Source organism: Cyprinus carpio, chromosome A24 (genome assembly GCF_018340385.1).
Source record: "Cyprinus carpio isolate SPL01 chromosome A24, ASM1834038v1, whole genome shotgun sequence".
Classification (NCBI taxonomy): Eukaryota; Metazoa; Chordata; class Actinopteri; order Cypriniformes; family Cyprinidae; genus Cyprinus; species Cyprinus carpio.
Genome location: NC_056595.1, coordinates 16,790,233 through 16,808,075, shown reverse-complemented (window position 1 = coordinate 16,808,075; position 17,843 = coordinate 16,790,233). Strand labels below are relative to the sequence as shown.

Sequence of the window (17,843 nt, the reverse complement as noted above, 5' to 3'; positions counted from 1 at the left end):
ACCACTGCTTGTGGCCAGTCCATAATTCATAATAAAGTTTCAGCCGTTAAAAAAAATTCCATCACCTCTTTTCGCTTGCATGCTCTTGTTATCGTTGCTTAATCTGTGTGTGTTTTTCTCCCAATTCAGACGAAACGACTTTTTCAATGGACAACACAATATTATGAATAGAGGACTCATTTCTTAAAAAAGTGCAGTTTTACTTCTCAAAATATGGACTGATGGACTGAGGGTGAGTAAATGTTCAACAAATTCTAATTTTTGGGTGAACTATCCCTTTAATACAGTTTAAGAATATTTATCTGGCGCTATGATGAAGTTTTATATAAGTTATGCCACAACCATCCTAACTCTCTGGTTAAGTAATATAGCTCCTCTTCTACCACCTCTAATAATAGTATTGTTTTAAAATATACAGTATTGTGTGAACCCATTTTGTTAAGCACTGACTTATTACCTGGAGCAAAATGTGTTCTATTCTATATACTGAGGTCTTTCTGATTTGCTGATTATATTTAGTGATTACTATTTTAGGAACATATAAACCCTTGATTATGCTAACCACCACAATACATACTCTGAATACACTGCCATATTGCAGCCAGCATTAAAAAAAAATCAGTTTACTGTTTTGAATTGGCCTTGTCATAATCTCTCCAGGAGATGCATTTTCCAGCACTGGCGGTTGATTTACACAGCAGATGACCAGCCATCCATGAAATATGTAACTCCCTCCAACTAAAGGACTACTACAACAAGCACCATGATCAAACTGAGCTTGTGCCAAAAACCTGAGAGACATTAGGCTAAAGATGAATTTATCATACAAGGTATGCTCTTTTGCGCTGTATTGGTTTCTGTTTTAATCAACAGAGTTAATTAAAACTGTTTAGATTTTATTACAGAATTAAATTACATTGCTATAATGGATCGAGATGAGCATCACTCCATGACAAGATTTATAATTGTGGTGGCTGATTATTTTGCCTTTGTCTGGAAACAAACATCACCTTCAAATGTTATGAAGGCTATGTGTATCTGCATAGCACACCCTTTAGCAATGCAACTCTACAACTACGCTTTTGCCTCAAGCCAGTGGGGCTAATGAGTCTAATTGGAGACCTCTAGTATTTCTATATAAAATAATTAGAAATCCTGCTCTGGGCCTATTAATCTTTGCCGAATAAGCAGAATGCCTGACCAGCAATCCATCCCTCTTGATTACTGACAAGAAAAAAAACTTAATTAGGATTGATTTTGCCTCAGTTCCACTTTGATAGAGTGATTAAGGGAAATGTAAAATTATTTTGTTGTTTTACTGCAATTTTCAGTCTTATTGAGGCTGAGAGTATAGTTCAGGAGAATTTTTGTTATTATTTTGCCCTCAAAATGTTAAAAAGGAGGTTTGATTGGATCTCAGATGCACACACATTGTTTTCATCACTGTTATTGTATATGCTGTGTCGAATTCGTGAGCGAGTGGTTCTTTTGAGTCGGATCTTTTACTCATTTAAACTGGTTCTTATAACCGGCCTGAGCGAGTCTGATTCACTGACTGATTCGATTCATAATAATAAACACGAGCAGATGTCATTTGGAGTATCTGGACATTGACTGAACTTAAGATTTTACTGATGGGCTATATTTAGGTTCTAACTGACTTGGATGAATAATGACTGCAACAGACAGAACGAACATAAGAAACCAACCGACCATTATTAATCAGAAAGTTATAAGTAGCTATTTGTGTGCACATATGGCTTTTTTAGAATGTTTAAGAACATATATGCCACGCTGGAATGCCAGCTACAGTGACTACGTGCTGACGCAGTTACATTTTGACGTAAATGAATCACTGAATCCTTTTAACTGGTTCTTTAAACGAATTGTTCTAAAGAATCGATTCGCGGAAATGTCATGCACTATTGTTTATGACCCCACCTATCGGGTATTCATGGAAAAACACACGTAGGCTACTACTGTTCAGTTATCGCTTGTTTATCCTCCGGTTCTTATCTGCCCTCACAGATATCACGTTTTTAAAAATAGGACTATGCAGTTTTTTTTTTTTTTTTTTTTTTTTTTATTAAAATCAGTTTTGAAACAAAACCCCTGTAGTCTCTCAGGTAAAAGTACAAAATCTGAAATATAACTAGCTGACATATGATACAAGAAAACGTTGTCTAGGTTTATGCTTATCACTGTCTACATGGTCCCGTAATAAACTCGACATTTCAAAGTACGAAGTTTGTTGCTAAAGCACAAGCTCACTTCGCACTTCCGCGGCTGTGCCCTCGATAACACACGCCTTGGTGGGAAAGAAACGGGTGGTGTCGGGTCTACGGCTGTAGATATGACGGGTCAGCCTCACCGCGCGCGGTTTTCTCCGGTGGAATGTACAGTCGAGCCGCATGTGAGGGTACTTCATGGCACAGCTGATGCCCGGAGGGATTAAAGAGAGGCAGCAAAACTAGATGAGCAAGATACAGTTAGCCTATAATGTCAACACATGATCTGAAGTTGCAGCAGTCAAGTTGTCAAAGCGGAGTGAAAGCCAGCGTGACTTGCTATTTCCCAGATCAGGAGATATTGTACACACAAACTGACAAATCACGGTAGGCTGCAAAGTTCCTGAGTTCTTGGAATTTTTACTAAGTTTTCTTGCTCTTCTTCTCTCACACAAATACCCTACTACTTTTCCTACTTTTCTCCCTCTCACAAACTAACCCTTATGATCCTCCTTATGGAAGGACAACATTATGGAAGTCTGTAGCTTTTTAGTGGACAGGTTGAAGGTCTTACGTAATTAGAAGAGCTTGCGCACATAGTAGTTTGCTTAAAGTAAGATGTATCCATTGTAGTTTTTACACGGTTACAATTTTTTTTTTTTTTTACAATCAAAGCGTTATAACAACATGCCAATGGACTGAACATTGATACAAGCATTGATCTCTTGTCTGGCACCACCTCAGTTAGGCTATATAATAGCTACCTGTTGTTGCCTTGCACACAATCAGAAATTCCTAGCAAAATATGTGCTTTCCGAATATTCCTAGATTATTTGGAAAGGATTTCAGATTAAACAAAATCTTTACCAACATGTTTGCTTGACTGCATCTCAGTTTAATAGTTTCAGATGATTTTAAACACCTCCAAAATATCTGGTGTCACTACTATTAATCTTTTGCTAGATGTTATCTCAACATGTCTCACCATGTTTATGGTAATACTTAAGCTCTTATGCAATGTGTTACACCCACATTGTCTCGTGTTTTTTTTTTAATAATAATCATATTAACAATAATCATTTAGCTAAAATTAGAATGTTCAACATTATTAGGAGAAATACAAGAAAGTCTTTTCTGTCTAGTTGGCAACTACTGTAATCATTTTCTTTGCACATGAAGAGGCAGGACAAAACAATTGACATTTCGCTGTCATCTGTCGATATACTTAGAAAACATCTATGGGTGTTCCTGTGAAGAATTTTTCTGAAGGGAGTGAACCTTAGCTGCAGACACGTGGTGTCTGTTGAGAAAAACAGTCTCCAGTTCTCTGGAGACTGTATTGTTGCAGTATTGTAATGCCAAAGCTTGATTAGTTTTCAGAATGTAAGTGAACATGAGAAGTTACATCCTGGACCACTGGCTCAACACATCCACAACAAGAAAGATTTAGAAACTAGAACTATTGCATCTTCACCATCATCGCAGTTAACAGGCCAGCTGAAAAGCAGCAGAGGTGAGTTTGTATGACCGGATTATCATATACATTTATTATCAGACACAAACTTTGGGACATAACAGCTCATCATAAATTCATAAAATTCTGACTAAAAGTTCTGTTAATTTTAATGGCATGCATTTAGTGTCATATGAAGCATGCATATATATACTGTATATACACAGTTTACAGTTTTAAGCCAGTTATTTTTAGATCTTTTGCTGTAGTGTGTCAGTAGGAAATATCAGTTTACATTTTCAAACATTCCTTTTGCCATTAATTGTAATAATTCACTGAGATTTTTGTATGCACAAGGTGTCTGACAACAGCCAGTGCTCCACACAAAGATCTGATCTCACCACCATCCAGTCTGTCTGAGATTACATGAAGAATCAGAAAAAAACAGAGACATACTAAATCCAAAAGAACTGGCAACGTCTCCAAGATGCTTGAAGAAACCGTCATACAAAGCTACAGTACTGTGAAAAGTTTTAGGCACTAGTGTCTAATAAATAATGTCATAAATAGATTTTATTTATCAATTAACTTTAATTAACTAAATCAAATCAACATTTGGTGTGAGTACCCTTTTTGTTTAAAACAGCTTTTGTCCACAAAGTTTTTCAGGTAGCTTTGCAGTTACGTTTCTTGAAGTGTCTTGGAAACGTTGCCACGGTTCTTCTGGATTTAGTCTGTTTCAGTTTTTTCTGTTTCTTCATGTCATTCCAGACGGACTGGAGGATGGTGAGATCAGATCTCTGTGTGGAGCACTGACTCCTTGTGTATACAAAAATCTCAGTGCATTACTCCAATTAATGGCGAAAGAAATGTTTGGAAATGTAAACTGATATTTTCTACTGAAAAACAACAACAAAATAAAAAACTGCACAAAAACATTTATATATATATAATTTTTTTTGTGAAAATACTAATGGCCTAAGACTTTGCACAGTACTTTGTATATATATATATATATTATCATGCTGTTCCTTGTAACACTTCTCCACTGATCAGATTTACAGATCAGGCAAGTAATACTTCTCAGATCTAAGGAAGACTCCAGTAGGACATCTGAAGAACAGAGGAAATCTGCCAGATTCACTTCCACCATCTCTATCAGTCTTCCTAATAGAAGAAACAAAAAAGACACGGCGGTGGAAAAAACACTGCATGCTACAACTAACCTGTGAGTTTTATTTATTTATTAATTTATTGGTTTTTATCTGTTTTTTTATTTTCACACTGCTGTTGGGGGTCATCATGCTTTAAAAAGTGTTTAGTGTTCACTTTTTGTTTTTAAACAAAATTGTATAGGATTTTAATATGCCATTTATCAGTTATAACATGAAAATAATGATCAGCTTATGGCATTGACCAGAATTCTAATATTATTGCATATCTAGTTTAAAATCCAATTTTATAGTTAAACAGTGAATCAACTGCTATAATACAAAAGTTCAGTGAAAGATAAACTTCGTAGCATTCAATCCAAAACTGTTAGTCTTCCTATTAGTAAATGTTTTTTTGAAATTTTGAGTCCACTTAATACACACTGCATATAATATATTTTGTCTTGTAAATTATGCCATAGCACTTTGTGTTTTGTGTCATTTGCACAGTCCTAGCCAGAACAGCAAATGCCCTTTTGACCCATGACTGGCAGTAATAGTCCTTATATAGCAATAAGTCATGATTTAATGACGGTGAATGATAGTGTGAAAGTGTATTGGCAAAGATATGCTGTTTGGCTGTACTGTATCTAGGTGTGTTCATGCTTTCAAACACTGCTTACACCTTTATGAAGTGTTTACACCTTGATCTTGGAAACAGTTAAAAGACATTTATTGTGCAGTATTACAGTATCTTGTTTAAAAGGTATGACATCACTGACTCTCGTTTTTAAAAGCAGACATTAAAGGATTTGTTCACTTCCAGAATAAAAAATTCCTGTTAATTTACTCACCCCATGTCATCCAAGATGTTCATGTCTTTCTCTCTTCAGTTGCAAAGAAATTAAGGTTTTTGAAGAAAACATTCCATGATTTTTCTCCGTAAAATGGACTTAAATGGTGGCCAACGGGCTGAAGGTCCAAATTGGAGTTTCAATGTAGCTTCAAGGGGCTCTATTAGATCCCTGCAAAGGAATATGGGTCTTATCTAGCGAAACGATTGGTTATTTAAAAAAAAAAAAATGTATATACTCCTCCAACTTCAAAATCATTTGACATCATTGTTTTACCTTTTTTTGTAAAGGGCATTTGACTTTCTTTGCATGTTCACTTTGTAAACACTGACTCGGTACTTCCACCTACGTCACACATGACCTTTCCAGTGTGACAAGTCGACCTAGTGCAAGACGAGCATTTGTGGTTAAAAAGTATACACACATATATATATTTTTTTAAGAAAGTGACAGGCCGTTTTGCTAGATAAGACCCTAATTCCTCGGCTGGGATCATGTAGAGACATTTGAAGCTGCATTGAAACTGCAATTTGGACTATCAGCCCATTGGCCACCATTAAAGTCCATTTATATGGAGAAAAATCCTGGAACGTTTTACTAAAAAACATTAAATTCTTTGTGACTGAAGAAACAAAGACATGAACATCTTGGATGACATGGGGGTGAATAAATGATCAGGAAACTTTTATTCTGGAAGTGAACAAATCTTTTAAACAGGGTTTTTTGTGTGTGTGTGTGTGTGTGTGTGTGTGTAAGTGGTACTGTATATGCATCTGACTGTATGCATTAATGTGTGTGAGACACTCTGTACTAATTTTAAAACAGTTTAACCATGGACTCCTCCCTTCATGTCAGGCCAATGAATTGTTTACTCCTAGAATGCTTAAACAGAAAGAAAGGATGGAATGTCGTTGATCTTGTTTTCCTGCGTTGTCTTGCTGAATATATGAAAGATGTTGAACTAGAAAAAGTATTTAGGGAGTAAGAATAGCGTGTGAAACATTGAATTAGATGAGAGTTTTTTTTTCATCATACTTTTTTTTTTGTTTATCTACCTGAGGGAACTTTGCTTTGCTCATTCAAAAAAAAAATCATATGCTAATTAAAATTTGTTTTCTCAATTTGTCAGTTACAGCACACATGAAGCCGTAAAAAACACAGCTAATCAAAACCACACAGAGGTAAGCTTTCAATCTAAGACAGTCATGAGAATGAGATTCATCTTTTTAGTAAGAGAACATCTGATGTAAAGATAAAATCTATGTCTTACTAATCAAATATAATGAAATGTCTTTATTGTACTGCCCTTTGAATACATTCTGCTCTACTGGGCCATGTGTGCAGTTTTGATATGCAGAGTATTTTTCAGTGGAATGTAAAGCTTAACTGTGAAGTTGAACTGTCTGTTTAACAGTTATGGAATGGGAGTGGTGATTTGTTCAAATAGTTCAAATACACGTGAGAAGCAATTTTCCCAAGCTACTCAACTTTAGTAGTCTAAAACGTACAAATGTTACTGTGCTTGAATTAGTGCCTGTGTTTTGTACTATTTTTGGCACTAATCCAAATCTTTGTTGTTTGTTCTGACAGCTAAGAGACGTGCTTTCACCAACTGAGCAATGTGGTGAATCAACTGGTGAATTCTTTAAGAATAGGGATGGGCCAAAAGCAAGCTTTGATGAAGACAGTTTTACCACTCTGCATCAACATGGACATAACACACCAAAACAGGGACAAAATACAGGAATACAACACAACATAGGCCTTCATGAACAAACGCAAATTGTCTACAACGGCTCACAAAGACATTCTACTCAACCTGTTTGTAAGGTTCAAACAGAATTCAACAAGGAATCTGGAGCCAGCGACTGTAGAAAGAATGCTGCAACAACTCCACAGTACCACAGTAATCTGACCTCCTTTGAAGTGGACAATGGTCTAAAAGCAAGCACTGATTCCCAGTTTTTTGCACACCATTCAGAAGTAGTAAACCAGGTCTTGCCATTAGACTCTTTTCCTGCTCCTCATTCTGAAAGTACCCCTGAGCCAGAACCTGGTCTTAACAATCCTACATCAACTATGTTGACATCAGCCCTGGTCTCAGTTCTTGCTCCACCTTGGAGTGGCCGTCTTCGAAGACCCAAGCAAGGCGGCAGCGAAGTACAGCATGAACCCCAAGATTGTGCACAGAATGTCAACCCATCTACCTTATTTCGCCAGGATCAGCACCAACAACCATTTCTTCCTTCCCAGAGGCAACCATCTGAACACATGTTGGCCAATGACAATGACATGCAGTTGACTGCAGGAACCAGCTGTAACTCTCCTGACTGGCAAAAAGAGAACAATTCCCCAAACATCACAACCACAATACAGCCAAAGAGACCCATTATTAAATCCTCCTCTGTGGGCATGATGTACAATAATACAGATTTGCATCCTTTTCCCACACCTCTGGACACTCATCAGGTACCAAATTTGGCCCATTCAGGGTACAGAATATCAAAAACTGGAGATGAACATCAGCCTTTCAAATCATTGAGCTCTAAGCCAACAACAAGCACCCTACTTCTTTCCTTGAGGAGGTCAAATTTGAGAAGCTCCAGTGCTGAGCCCACACAATCACAGACTCCGATGACTAGGTCTGTCAGGTCCCTTACATTGCCTAGCAGAGTTGTTTTGAAAACTCCGTCATTTGCCCATTCTGTTACCGCTGATGACCAAACCCCCAAATACCCAGACACTCCTGCAAGAACAGAGGAAATACCAGTCAGTCAGTTCCCTTTCTCACATGGAATTAAGAGTAGAGTGCCATTAAGGAAATCACTGTTTCTAAACAAACCAGAGACGGCAATTTCAAAGAGACTAGAAGCTTCTGTTGCCAGAGTAGAGGAGGAACGTTTCCCAATGTCCACAACCAAAACCGGCCAACTTGGGGTTCTCAGAGCTCAACAGAGCTCTTATTCAGTGTTTTCGAGGAAATATTCCAGTACAGAGGACATAGATCTAGTGGAACTAAATGCTGCCAACAACAACAACCTGCAAAACTCCAGTATGACCAGACAAAAAGTAACTCCAGATACCACATTTTCTCCCAAAGTTTTAACAAATTTTAATGTTCAACAATCTGGCTTTAATGTTCAAAAATTTAAATCACAAAGTACACACAATATAATAGCCAGTAGTTCATCAGGCACAAGCACCTTCACAGACAGGCTTAACTACTCACCAAGGAAAGACTCTTCTGTAGATGGAACAAGTCCCACAAATGTGGGGCAGATATATCTGGACTCTAAGAAATATTCTCAGTCAAGTCAAAGCACAATGGATCTTTCGAGCCTTCTTTCTCCAAGCAGACCTCTCAGAAGTGTAAGAGTACCAAGCATTTATTCATACCTAAGGGAGTCCAGCTCAGCTATGTCCACCCCTTTCCCTTCTACCCCTTCTTCCCACATACAGAAAGGTGAAACATTGCCTCCTGAGCAAAATGGAGGTGGAACACTACAGGGTGACCGGAAAACACTTCCTTCAAGATTTTCATTTGACTTTGTACCACAGGTAGAAGCATTACAAAGAAGCTCTTATGGCTCCAGCTCTCATATAGCACCAGCTCAATCTCTGCCTCCTGATTTTGGACGAAGATCAGCACCTCGTCTCAGCACTTCTCCATATTCTAGCCTCATCTCCTCACGACCTACACTCAACAACACTTTACAAGAACTATCCTCTCCACCTGTGTCCAAAACTCATACCCGAACTACATCTTATGATATTGTAACCACTCCTGCAGACTTCATTAAAGTTGATCCAATCTCTTCACTGTCCACATACACAAGTATAATAAGAAGACCAAAGGAACAGTTAGCTTCTCCTAACAGAAAACAGAGGACAGCAGTTCAAGATCATACAAGCGCCCTAGATAATCACAAACCTGCCCAGCCATGCCTCTTACAAGCTGCACCAGATGCAAGTTTTTTCATGGAAAGCCAAAGCTCAAATATAAGCCCACACCCAAGGCAGCCCAGCACAGGCTCTAACAACTTCTGTCATCAGGAGCATGATGGCTTGATGGAACTTCAGCTTGATAAGGGTAATGCTTACCCCAAGCACAGGCTGAGTGAGAACGAGAAGTATTTAATACCTGATAAGCGCACAGTAGAAAATAAGACTCCACTGATAGCTGAGAGAGAGATTCCCACTGTGCATAGGCATGAGAGACTGCAGGAAATGCAAAGTTCCAATTCAAAAAAAGGCCTCTTTAGTTCACGAGTTAAGAAAGACAAAGAAGCTGTCTGCTCTTCAGCTTCTATGCCAGACAAAGAGGTTGTTAATCCCCAGTATTTAAAAACCAAAAGACATTCAACAGTGTTTAAAACCATCAGCAGGGTTGACCAGATGTTAAATCGCTTGAAACTGACATTTGGTGTCAAACATTCAGACAGCTCACTTGACGCACTATCGAAAAAGAACAAGAGTCCCACTCGGCAACTCTCAGATACTGAGACTTTTGAAAGTCCCAAGACAGAGGACAAAACATGTTCTGAGAGCCACCCGGAACCTTCTAACTACTCTTTAACAACTGATAAAACCACTTTAAATTCCTTGTCACTACTAACATTAAAAGAATCTCAGAATACATTAAATGTGGATGAACAAAATAAGTCTATGGCTGAAATAAATTATTCTGGGAGTACACGGGAGGCCCCCAACTCATTCTTGACCACTGATAAAGCCTCTTTTGCATCTTTGTCACCACTTACATTAAAGAAATCTGAGAATACCTTAAATAAGGATTGGCAAAATAGATCTACAACTGAACAAAAGGGTTATGGGTGCACATGGGAGACCCCCAGCTCATCTTTGACCACTGATAAAGCCTCTTTTGCATCTTTGTCACCACTTACATTAAAGAAATCTGGGAATACTCAAAATATGAATTGGCAAAACAGATCTACAACTGAACAAAAGGGTTCTGGGTGCACATGGGAGGCCCCCAACTCATATTTTACCACCGATAAAGCATCTTTTGACTCTTTTGGGTCTTTGTCGCCACTTACATTAAAGAAATCTGAGAATTCTTTAAATATGGACTGGCAAAACAGATCTACAACAGATCAAAAGAGTTCTGGGTGCACATGGGAGGAACCCAACTCATCTTTGACCACTGATAAAGCACCTTTGGCTTCTTTTGAGTCCTTGTCACCATTAATATTAAATAAATCATCTGAGAATATGTTAAATGTTCATCAGCAAAAGAGGCATAGCGATGAAAATGGAAACCGCTCTTATGGTAGGAGCTTTAGTCCACATAGGCTAAAGGCCCAAAGTATGAATCGTTCTGCCACCTTGCCACATTACAGAAAATCCTCTGTCGGTCCCCCATCACCCTTTTATTTGTTTGATTTTGATTCAGAAGACATTCAGAATGACAATGTGTTTTATAGTCCAGTGTGCAAAAAAACAAATTCACTGTGTGAGTCTGATGACTTCTCTTCTCTGAACTCCACCAAAGTCCCGTGCAGCAAAACCTTGTGAGGTCTCACTTGTCCTCGTCGTGTGCTGATTTAAAGTATGGTCTACACAATGGACGATCTTTCTCGGTAAGCAGTGTGGTTTCAAGCCGCCCATCAGGTCCTGGACGAATCTCAACAAGCAGCATCAGCGACCTCTCAAGTTTGGATGACTTTGTGCCGAAGGGGAATTATACAGTAGTTGACTCTCCAATGAATAGTAGCCATTCTCCAGTCTGTGATGCCAAATCTATCACTGGTAAACAGTCTGGACCTGGATATACAGATGATCTTGATCTTGATCATTATGATGCAGACCCAACCCCACCTCCATCACCAACTATGTCCTCTTCACCTCGGCGGATGTCCCAGGCACCTTCTGTGTCTTCCCCCATGTGGACAACTCCAGAAAATATGTCTCCTTCTCGTGGAATCCTGTCATCAAGGAGCTACACAACCAGCTTGACTGTTTTTGAGGAGTCTGATTCTGACACCACAACCGAAGATGAATACTATCTTGACAATTGTGATGATGCAGAAGAAACAGAACTTTAGAGGAGAGAATTATGTGTTGTTCAATTCCATCATGTTTACATATACTGAACCTTTTAAATTGGGGAGTGCGGGGGTTCTACGTTTAGGGTCTTCTACTACAAAGCTGCAGCAACATTAGGCCTCTGTCAAGCCAATCTAAATTGTAAAAACAACTAGAAATCCAGATTGGATATGAATAGAAAGAAATATAATTATATCAGAAATGTAAGACCATGTTGATTTCATATTTTTTGTTATAAATTAAATATAATGGGCTTTTTGAATACTTTAGTGTTTGAGGATAGCAATTTTTTATTTCATTATGAATTCATATACAATACAGTACATTAGGTTTTTTATATATATTTTCTGGATCTTGAGTCTTTGAAATGGTGAATTCTCACATCATTCCTTTATTGAGGCCTGCTTCCTGTAGGTTATTGACTGTTTCATTCACTGTGGCATTTGAAAGCACAGCATGTCAGTTACAATACATTATTTTCCTGACAGACATTCTATAGTCAGTAGCTGTTAACTAAGAAACTGAACCCCAACTGTTTAACACAGGTGTTTGAATTTTTTTCATTTCATACTGCTCCTTTAACAGTCAGAAAAGAAAAAAAAGAATAGAACAATTGAAGTGCCCCTGTAACACTGATGATTCCACATTAATTGCGGTTAAGTCTGTAAAGAAGATGATGTTACAGAAGTCTGCTATCCATTTGATATTACCGTTAAAAGTATGAAAGTGTTATTGAAAACTGGCTGATCCTGGCATATGCAACATCCGCAACTTGTTAATTTGAGGTTCAAACAAGGCCTCTCACAATCATTGCAAAAGACATACCACTAGATGAACTAAGCATTCTTAAATAAGATCTCACAGTTGATTTTATTTACTGTATAATTTAATTGTGCTGTTTGTGTGCATCATGTTTGTGTGTGGCTTTCAGTGTAATTTTAATGGATCTTTTATTATAATTTATTATGCAGGGCAGGGGTTGGGGCATCATTTCTCCCCTAGAGCCTAGGGACCTCCATAAGCTGTTAAGATGCTCAATTGCAGCACTGACAACAACACAGTAGGAAATGCTGTATAACATAGTCCTACATATGTAAGGTCCTTTATGTAAGGGATTTCTTGAATGTCTACATTAAATCGGTTATATTTATTAACATTTAATATATTGAATACACTGTATTTTTCTTAAGGCATAAGGCGAATAATATTGATCACTTATTAAAAAAATTAATAAAGTATCTGTAAATGACAAACTTTGCACATGACCTAAGTTAAACTGCTATGCTAAATTTTTATTAGCAAGTACACTGTAGACTTAGTAAACTGTATAACTCTAATAACACAGAAATTCCTTAATTACAGCTCATTAAAACATGCTGACACTGTTGCGTGTCATGTCACAACCTGCCATAATTTCCAGTGAACAGTTATGACTATGAGTGATGCAACCAATTTAGCCCTCTTATATGATCGATGTTTCAGTAATGGTTGGCAGGTTTGCGGAACAAGCAGCCTGTTCTGTTAAAAAATAAATAACTAAATAAACATGACTGCAATCTTTGGACCTCTTGAGTATGTGTTTTTTTTTTTTTTAAACAAATTAAGTTAGTGAGCTATTCAGTGTCACAATAATCCCTCACTTTTTTTACTTTCGTAACGATGTAACATGCTTTTTGTTAAAAGTATCTCCTAGTCCACATAGTTCTCCATTTTAAAAAAAGCTGCTGGATAGAAATCTCGTATATTTCTAGCTTTCTAGCACAGTTGGATGAGTCTGTTTTCACGTTGCTCTGATAATGGCTGTTGTAAGGCATGCAGTCACTCGTCCCCATAAAGTCATATAGCCTACTGTCTACTCTATGCTTTATTTCTCGTTAAAAAAATAAAATAAAAAAAAAGTGTAAACTTCCTCAATATTGTTTACTCTTTGGTTGTAGTTTTAACCCCCCATACGTTTTTTTTTTTTACTTCAACTTGTCGATGTCATATTTTGTAATATATATTGTATTGTATTGTATTGTATTGTATTTGTAATATAATATGTATTAATATATTGTGTAATTTTTTAATTTTCGATATTCACCGGATGGGTTTGATTTGAATAGGCTATTATAAGGATAAAACCAAAACACATGGCCTATTTAAGCACCTTCTATTAAAACATTTTAATTCAGGTATTTTTAAGAATATCGGCTATTCTGTTTCTTGAGAATGAAGAGGACTCGATCAAGAAAGTAACGTTCTGTGGTCTTCCTCAGAAGTGGTTTATTAAAAGCACCTCTCTTAATTTTTAACTGAGTATATGGTGGAGTTAAATGTAGCCTAATCCAATAAAATAGTCATAATCCTAGCTGAATAATCCTATTTTCCATACCTAGTCATGGCAAAGGCTTAATCAGGGTGCAGGTTCAGCCTCAGGTAAACAGTATAATTTATAGGTTGTTCTCTAAGCAGAATTATTCATTTTCCCCCCCAGAATGGTTCCTTTTTGGCTAATTGAAATGTAAATCCATGTTAATGTTTCACAGAATAACCCCCACCCCCCCTCTTTCTATCCTATAAGCAGCATGTGCTAGCATGAACAAGAAAATAATTGAACACACATACTCTTTTGACAGGTGTGAAATACAGCAAAATATGCAGACTCATTTCTAAACGAGTGAAGCAATAGAAAAAAACTCAATAATTTTTTCCCCCTTTAGCCATCACCCAACAGCTCATGTCATACTTGTCCCACAGCTGGAAAGTTTTTAGCAGAGCAGCCAGGATCATCCAGCGAGCATGGAGGGCACATGTTGTTAGTGATCACAGTCAACTTACATGTTACTTGTTCTCCAGCTTTGTTACTGTCATGGAAATTCTAATTCAATAACAATTTGTAGAGACTGAGAATGAAAAACCAAACATAGTTTTGTCTTTGTCTTGCTTTAATTCTCTGCAGAGAATGATCTTGTTTACACACAGCTTGAGTCTGTGTGCAAAGAGATAACACATAGACTCACAGCCCAATTTTTATAGTAAAAAGATACATTGAAGGACAGATTAGGACCTTTGAGCCAATCATGTTGCTCAGTGCACATCACCCCATAACACATGCACATCTCATGCACATTACATGATAGATGTCTGGTTACTCTCAAAACTGCCAACCCCTGGTACAAAGTTTCCCCTTAAATTTTGTTTTTCAACCTAAAGCAGTTACGTGTACAAGTTACATAAAATAACTCAATGTCCCTATGGACTATACTACCTTGATCATTATATGTTTAAAAAGATACTTAAATGAGATGAATGCAATCAATGCAAGAACATTACATATGATTGAATGCACAAATAAAACGTAGTGCATACTGTGCCCATCATGTGTAGGATACTGCTGTCTTTAAGCACCTCAAGAAACTAGTGAGCTTCCATAATCAGGGGAATCTACGTCTCCTCCTTAGATTTATTAACCCTGCAGGGGTACGTTTGTTACAATGCATGTGTGAAGCTTAATTGAGATGTTTTTCCTCTTCTTCTTCTTCCTCTTTTTTTTATTGTATGCCTGATTTCTTTGTTGTAAGCTAATTTTCTGGATTCTGCTTCAGGGGCGCTTCTCCGATTCAGACTGGATGGGGTGAGTGCTGATATTATTCATCTTTCAATGATTAGACCGTTATTTGTACTTAAGAACGTGCTGTTATTGTGTTCTGCTCTAGGTTACATTATTGGAAAGCTAATTATAAGTAAACCCACAAATTGTTAATTACTTAGGCTACTAACATTTATAAATTTCCAGCCAACCTATCCTCCAAACATCTACTTTAAAATATACACTCGTGCACCCATAGTGGACATGTGTGCCTCCAGTCCTAAACATTACACGCAGCTAAAGAAGCCTGCTTCAAGTCAGATTCATGATGATCAGTGATGGGAATGATCACTCTGGGTGGTGCCAGCGGGTAGAGAACAATGGCTGGAGGATTTTGTCTTGCAAGATGTCATAGCCAGTCATAATACTTCCATTCTCATTTTACCTTTTGTATATCAATGCAACTCAATAAATGAAACATATCCAACCAAACATTCAGCAGCCATTACTCCACTCACCATAAATTACATTTTAAAATATACACATTGTTGAATGTATGAGAAAAAATGTAACACATTTTAAAAATGTATTTAAAGTAACTGTTTGATTGTTTGTGGTAGGTGGTAAGATATGTTCTGCAGAGCTAATCATACTAAAACCTGGAATATAAGATATGAATGACAGCATAGTAAGCACAGATCTTGTGCACAGGTATGTTGAGGGTCTCCTGCGTGTTTTGAACACAGCGAAACAGATATCAACATATAAAAATCAAAACAGATCATGACAAATAAACTAATTTAGCTTTATGTATGAAATAACACTTTTGTTGCATTATAGCTCCCTCTACTGGTCAATATGGGTCTCCACACTTCTACTTTTCTCACTATAGATAAGCTGTCGGAACATGACCAAAAGGACTTTGCTTGTGTCTCAGTGCGTGATATTTGTGAGATTCCTCAGATCAGTCAGGATCCAGTGGTCCAGTCCAGTGGTGAGCCAACATCAAACATTATTTTATACATTTACTCGCTATTACAATCAATATCACTTCAGCTAGTTGGCAAAGAAGCATTTCTGCTTTTCGTTTAAAGTTGACGTAGACTACTACAATAACTAAAACTATAAAAGCTATATGCCTGTAGCTATATATATATATATATATATATATATATATATATATATATATATATATATATATATATATATATATATATATATACATAAACTAATAAAATTACTAAAAACACAATGAAATTACTTAAATAGCTAAAATTCAAATTTAAAACTATGTATACAAATTCCATTTAAAATATAAACAAAAACTACAACAGTATATCAGTGATGCTAAAATAAAACACCGATTTACTCGATGGAAATCGGAAAAGGCGAGACGATATTCTGAATTACCGCGAGACTCGCGAAGGTGCCGCGCAGCCAATCAGATTTCTCCTTTTTGTCGGGGCGTGTTTTTCGCTGTTCGCAATCATGGCGAACTACAAAGAGGCTCCTTTGGCTACTCAGCCAAAAACATTAGATCCAGCCGAATACTTCAATCTCTCACCTGATTACCGGCGGGCTGAGGAGAAGAGAGCTGCTCTGCGGGCACAGCTGAAGCGGCAGTATCTGGAGCAGCTGAACAATCCTCATCGGAAAGCGCTGATTGTAAGACGAACCGAATATCACAATCTGCAAACATTAGCTTAGAGTAAAACAGTTACAATGAAGCTATATATAGCTTTTATTTGGTGTAGTGCAAGTTTATAACTGTAAAATGTTTTAAAGATTTTATGTTAGAACACATTCATGTTTTAGAACCCTAGAGTGTTTAATATTGAATCCGGAGTGAGTGACCTTCACTGATCGCTGGCTAGCAGTTATTGCCTGCCAGCTTGTTTTGGTCCACATGTGTATATAGTCTTTATGTAAAAAGATCTAACGTTAATTTGTTCAATTTCAGTCAGACTGTATTATTATTATTCAGAATGCTTTTTCCTGGGTGTGTTGTTTGCCCCATTATTGTTTACAATCCTGACAATTGAATTATTGAAACTTCCAGAAGGTAAGCTGACACATTTAAACAGTTTGATCAAGTGCTCAACCTCCATGTGTTTTATTCGTAGGAGGATCCTGCTCTTACACGGTGGACGTATGCGCGCACCAATAACAACTACTTCAGACCAACTGCTAAAACTTCATTGATTGGTGGCTTGTTTGGAGTTCTACCCCTTTTCGTCTTGTATGTTGTGTTTAAAACAGACAGGGTGAGTTGAAGCTGTATGAATTCACTATTCACACACATATTCAGTATTCATTGTAGTCAAAGTTGCAGTGGTTGTATCAGTTTTAACCCTGTTTTCCCCTTTTTTCCAGGACAAAAGGGAGGCCAAAATTAAGGCAGGGACCTATGAGCGCCCCTATAAACTGTCAACCTAATTTTTTTGGAATTCGATATATATTGTAACGCATAGTAATTGTTATTATATACTAAATAAAATACTTTGTTGAAACTTCCTCTGT

General features: G+C 37.2%; 2 protein-coding genes across 2 annotated transcripts; both read left to right on the top strand.

Annotated features, from left to right (window-relative positions):
• Positions 1-2,185: 2,185 nt before the first annotated feature.
• Positions 2,186-13,316, top strand: LOC109088607. Its single transcript, XM_042714403.1, has 5 exons — positions 2,186-2,615; positions 3,602-3,741; positions 4,738-4,909; positions 6,816-6,867; positions 7,277-13,316. The coding sequence occupies exons 1-5, from the start codon at positions 2,500-2,502 to the stop codon at positions 11,219-11,221; spliced, it is 4,425 nt and encodes a 1,474-aa protein (XP_042570337.1). The 5' UTR covers positions 2,186-2,499; the 3' UTR covers positions 11,222-13,316.
• Positions 13,317-16,771: 3,455 nt separating this feature from the next.
• On the top strand, positions 16,772-17,837 carry ndufb4 (NADH:ubiquinone oxidoreductase subunit B4). Its single transcript, XM_019102775.2, has 3 exons — positions 16,772-16,988; positions 17,447-17,587; positions 17,697-17,837. The coding sequence occupies exons 1-3, from the start codon at positions 16,812-16,814 to the stop codon at positions 17,757-17,759; spliced, it is 381 nt and encodes a 126-aa protein (XP_018958320.1). The 5' UTR covers positions 16,772-16,811; the 3' UTR covers positions 17,760-17,837.
• Positions 17,838-17,843: the final 6 nt, after the last annotated feature.

Bases quoted from the DNA above. Each gene is read 5' to 3' on its own strand.
- LOC109088607 (XM_042714403.1), top strand. From the start codon at position 2,500: ATGTCAACACATGATCTGAAGTTGCAGCAGTCAAGTTGTCAAAGCGGA. The intron at 2,616-3,601 runs GTAGGCTGCAAA...AAGCTTGATTAG, and splicing joins ACACAAACTGACAAATCACG to TTTTCAGAATGTAAGTGAAC. The intron at 6,868-7,276 runs GTAAGCTTTCAA...TTGTTCTGACAG, and splicing joins CTAATCAAAACCACACAGAG to CTAAGAGACGTGCTTTCACC.
- ndufb4 (XM_019102775.2), top strand. From the start codon at position 16,812: ATGGCGAACTACAAAGAGGCTCCTTTGGCTACTCAGCCAAAAACATTA. The intron at 16,989-17,446 runs GTAAGACGAACC...TTTTATTCGTAG, and splicing joins CTCATCGGAAAGCGCTGATT to GAGGATCCTGCTCTTACACG. The intron at 17,588-17,696 runs GTGAGTTGAAGC...CCTTTTTTCCAG, and splicing joins TTGTGTTTAAAACAGACAGG to GACAAAAGGGAGGCCAAAAT.